Genomic DNA, 5,207 nt, shown 5'->3' on the forward strand with positions numbered 1-5,207 from the left:
AAGGGCCGCATGTTCCGCCTTGTAAAAGGGTGTATTACTGTCTTTAACGTCGAGATGTCTAAGCTCGCCAGTGACAGGTACTGCTGGATAGCATCGAGAGCGAGTTGGAGGCGTCGCTGGAGGGCAGGGCGGGATTTGCCGCTGGTTCAGAATTACATAAAATTACAATTAGAATGCAAGGGTGGATTATCAAAGTTTACACTATGGAACAGTATACGTTTGGAGCTCCCATGCAGTGTTTACTGTTGTACATAATGCTTTGGTGTGGTGTACATGCAATATGTGCAGCATAGCGAAGCATTTATCAATCCAAAACTGCCACGAGGTGCTACTGCACCATAGTCTTTGCACCACTTACAAAAAGGTATGTCGTGATTCCACTCTAACGGTTTGCATTTATTATTCAGCTCCTTTAGAAGCTGCATGTTTACTTGAACCAGCGCCGATCTTTCGCTGTTATCTTTACGAGATAGCGATAATTTTTGAAGTACCTGAAAGATTACATCTGCGCATAAACGGGAAACTACGCGAGCCGATAAGCACCAGTTCTTGGGTGTCTCAAGTTGAGGGATGTTGCAGCTAAGGTGAGCTTACGATATTTCCTAAGCGTTCTTCTTAAATACTACGTATTAAACAAATATTAGCGTAAAGAGAGGCGTGATTCAGACCCACAGTACCTACGTGTACAACGCTTAGTCTGAAAGGCACAGGCGCGAAATACAGCAAAATTGTGCACGTAACCTGAGCAGTTATTTCGTCCGTTTGATGTAAAGGTGATTACGGCCCGAGCGAATACAAAGCAAATAGAAATCTATTTTCTAACGTTAGAATCAGATCAATGCAACAACAAACACGTAACATGAAACAAAGACGTATACATGGCAGCGTAACATTCCTTCATAAACTTTTCCACAGCCCTCTTGACATAAAACACGACATGATATTGAAACCCTTCCGGTCTTCATCACGCATTAACAACCTGAAAAAAAATCTGTCCAATTCATGCTTCTACAACCTCGTTCCAAAACTCTTTTTTACCACGAACTATTGACCTCTGGAATAACCTGCCGAACAGCATAGTGACGGTCACAGATAACACACGCTTTCAACAGTCTCTGACAGAACACCTGAAAGGTTAACACTGAACTAACTTGTTAGATGTTTTCATTATCACTAGACTTACATTGATAGTTGCAAAGTAGGCTGTACACTAATGAGATGCATCATCATCGTAGTTATTATTTTTATTATTATTATTATTGTTATTGTTATTATTATAACTTGTAACATTGTAATTAGCATTACTGTGTTTTGCTTTGCCTATGTCCCTTATGTAATGCCCTCGGGCCTTTAAGGGTTAAATAAATGAAATGAAATGCGTTGTCACTGATTTCTACAGATTGGCAAAGCGTGCGGGAGACCATCTGCAGTACACTGCGAGGCTCTCAGGGTGCTCTGTTGCCGATTACCCCATTCTAAAGTAAATGTACCCAGCACGGAACAGACAGTTATTTCGATGGAGCGTTCCGAGGCCTACACTACAGGAGGTGTTCTGAACGCACTGTAGATCGCAAAATTCGGCACCAAATCCTCTTTTGGGTTCCTCAGTTTCAATTGCATGTTTCCTTAAAAGAAAGCGCCAGGATATTTTGTGTGTTCGATAAGATAATAATGACCCAAACATTCTTTATTGACGTCGACTTCAAGCCTTCAAATGCACATTTCATGTACTTGAGGCGCATTCTAGAGGGCGGTGCAGCAGCAATACGGACAGAAGGGTTAAAACAAAGAACAGAACGAGACGGCCGCAACCGTTTTCTCCGTGTTTTCTTCTTCTTTTTTTTCTGCTGCATTGTTCCACACCATGATCTGTCACCAACTACCCAGACTCATACCTGTTGTGCACATTCTGTACCGGTCTTAGAGTCCGTCCATGCGCGTTTCATTTTAATTATGTCAACATTCCAAAAGTGTTGCTGTTGTAAAATCGGATTCTGCGAGATAGCGAACACCACTTTTCATATCATAGCATTAAGTCAATGTGTGCAACATCGAATAAAACATGTGTGGGAACTGCCAGTGCAAATTCACTGCGCGTGGGATGTAGCTTCTGCTGCTAGCAGGTTAGCATGTGCGAGCTTCCATCACACGCTTTGATATGCGGTGGAAGGTTCCAAGAACAGACCTAACGAAAGAAGACTGTGTGCGTGGTGCCATTTCATTGATCGAACATCGAACTTAGATACTTTATTACGGCAGACAAGCAGCAACAGTATAACATACCGTTTCTATTGTCCTATCGTTTTTTGGTTTGTTTTTTTTCGTGTTTCTTCTTTATTTGTGTGACTTATGGATGTCGGTGTCTTGCCATTGGTAATTTTTGCTACGTTCGTTTCGTTGCTCTACCTCTTTCCTGTTTGTTGTTTGTTTTTTCTCTTTTTTCTGGCTCTATTTTTTCACTCACAAACGCGTTTTGGGGTAGCCAGTCCTAACTGGGTCGGGACTAACATCTCCATATTTTGCTTTCATTTCCAGTTCCAATTCCACATTTAGGGACTTTCTTCCATGTTTAGGTACACAAACGTACCCGCTGCCAATTATAGGTTCAAGGGCTTACTCTCATAGATTATGCATAATACGTTTACGTACGATATATATCATACCGATTCGTAATAATGAGATAACTTGTGAAAAGTGACATCAACTCCCATTTCAAGTGTCCATTTCAGCAGATATGCGTCTTCTACACTGTTTCAGGTGCAAGTGCAAGATGAACATCTTGCTGCTACTGGCCGTAGCGCTTGCCAGTTACGAATTGTGCCTGGCGGCAGAAGCCCCCGTGGCTAACACGACAACCGGAAAATTCGTGGGTCTTCTTCTCAATGTTTACGGCCAGAAGGTCCATGCTTTCTTAGGCGTGCCGTACGCTAGGCCTCCTGTTGGAGATAGGCGCTTTGCAAAACCGGTGCCGGCATTGCCCTGGAAAACAGTACGTTCGGCAACAGCGTACGGAAGCAGATGTCCACAAGATCCCTCTGACACACACGAGTACGATACCATTAGTGATCCATCGATGCGGGAAGACTGTCTTACTCTGAACGTCTGGACACCGCCAAGAGCTAACGAGTCTGTTGCTAACAAGTCTGTCATGGTATGGCTACACGGAGGTGGATTCAAGAAAGGACATTCGGGAGAAGAGTTCTACGATGGCTCCATTTTAAGTGCTACTCAGGACGTAGTGGTTGTAACATTGAACTATCGTTTAGGTTACCTGGGTTTTCTGAATGCGCTTCATCCGAACGCTTCTGGAAATGTTGGGCTGTACGATCAACTGTCAGCCTTGAACTGGATAAAGGAAAATATAAAGGTGTTTGGAGGCAATTCATCCAGCGTAACATTGTTCGGAAAGGGAGCAGGTGCAACAGCCATTGCCCTTCATCTACTGTCACCGCATGGCTTTGGGCTTTTCCAAAGAGCTATCTTGCAAAGTGCAGATCTAGAGCTCTCTAAATATGTGGACAACATCAAGACCGCCATGGAGAAGGCTGATGCTTTGGCTGTCGAATTAGGTTGTTCCAGGAGAGGACACTCGCTTCTCACTGCAACTGAAGATGTTCTGGAGTGCATGAGGAGCAGGGACCCAAGAGAAATATTGCGAGCACAGTCTGACCTTCAACATAAAGTTGGCCCTGCTCTCCCGTCATTCGGCACGGACTTTCTACCCCAAGACCCGACAGCGGTGTTGAACAGCGCAGAGAGCCCAGCCGTTGATCTTCTCATGGGCCACAACGCAGAAAAGGGAAAAGAAGTGCTTTCCAACCTCTTCCCTTCAATACTCGAATCCTCCTCGCAGAATATCACGCTGCAAGACATTGAAATTATGTTCCACGTGCTTGCGAACACGTACGGGTACTCAAGAACCATTGCGGAGAAATCGTTGGAGTTCTACCTCAGAGGCGTTGATTCTTGTATCCCGCAAGCTCTAATTGATGCGGCGATAAGGTACTCTACGGATTTAGCAACCTGCGCTTCAGTATCGCTCGCAGAAGTTTTCGCTTCAACGGGAAGGAGTGTTTTCTACTACCAGTCAACGTACACTTCTGAATCCAGACAGAAATGGGGAGTCTCCGTCGATACTTTTGGATCTTGCTTTGCTTTTGGTGCGCCATTCAGATTTCCCGGGAGATTTAACGACGTGGACAGGTCATTCAGTCACGTCGTTATGCACACATTCGCTTACTTCGCAAAACATGGGTAAGGACTTGCTTAGTGAATTTGCCATCACAATTGCTGTTGCTTTTTCAGTCTTTCCATTTTTCTAGTTTTTGTACAGTTTGAACTGCCACGGCCAGTCTTCTTTAGCAGCTATATACATAATCCACTAATGAGGGTTTTCTCCTGCAGGCGAGCGCCGATGCTGAATGGCTTAGCATGGATGAAGTTTATGGAGTCCCAGCCAAACTATTTTGAGTTTGACCCGTACATGATGAGGCCTCGAAATCTTGATACTTCAGGTTGCAAGTTGTTAGGGAAATTCATGTGATCTTTACGATTTATCTGGAACTCGTCTGACAATGGTAGTCATTTGGCTTCGTTGTGAACCTATTATGAGGAACAGAACGTAACCATTAAACGATCTTCTTTTTCCCACGTGGCTACGTCATCGGAGCAGATTTCACTGCCTTCGAGATATTCGGACTGTCCCTTCATTAGCTGATCACCGTGCTTAGCCTGGCAACAGGGTGGTTGAACATCTGACAGCGGTAAACATAGGTAAACACTACAATCACTCATATGCGTACAATATACAGGCACTATCATCACTCATCATATACAAGCACTGAGTTGAGTTAGGGCTGTTTATTGAGGGGAAAAAAAAACACATGGAAATTATACGGGACCCATACATACAGGATGTCCTTCGACATGGGGCTTATGGATCAGGTGTATACCCTATATGTTATACTATAGACCATATGGGTACTCATATGGCCCGTATGACCCATACGGGAATCTCCATATCCAATAATCCTGTATAAACATGTCCCATGCAGTTCCATGTGGGCTATATACCCGTATGAGTATATGAGCCACATAGAAATTATAAAACCGCTCATACGGGACCCAGAAAAGGTAAAGTACCATACAACCTAGAAGTAGCCATTACTGGGATAGCGGTCGTATGACGATGTAGAGGAAAGTTTATA

The 5,207-nt window shown here is 43.9% G+C and overlaps 1 protein-coding gene across 1 annotated transcript; it reads left to right on the forward strand.

The window, feature by feature from the left end:
- The first annotated feature begins 480 nt into the window (after positions 1 to 480).
- LOC135385977 (acetylcholinesterase-1-like) lies at positions 481 to 4,654 on the forward strand. Its single transcript, XM_064615638.1, has 3 exons — positions 481 to 584; positions 2,758 to 4,254; positions 4,405 to 4,654. Exons 1-3 carry the CDS (start codon positions 571 to 573, stop codon positions 4,541 to 4,543), a joined length of 1,650 nt encoding a protein of 549 aa, XP_064471708.1. The 5' UTR covers positions 481 to 570; the 3' UTR covers positions 4,544 to 4,654.
- Positions 4,655 to 5,207: the final 553 nt, after the last annotated feature.

The sequence above is a fragment of the Ornithodoros turicata genome, chromosome 2 (assembly GCF_037126465.1).
Source record: "Ornithodoros turicata isolate Travis chromosome 2, ASM3712646v1, whole genome shotgun sequence".
Taxonomy (NCBI): domain Eukaryota; kingdom Metazoa; phylum Arthropoda; class Arachnida; order Ixodida; family Argasidae; genus Ornithodoros; species Ornithodoros turicata.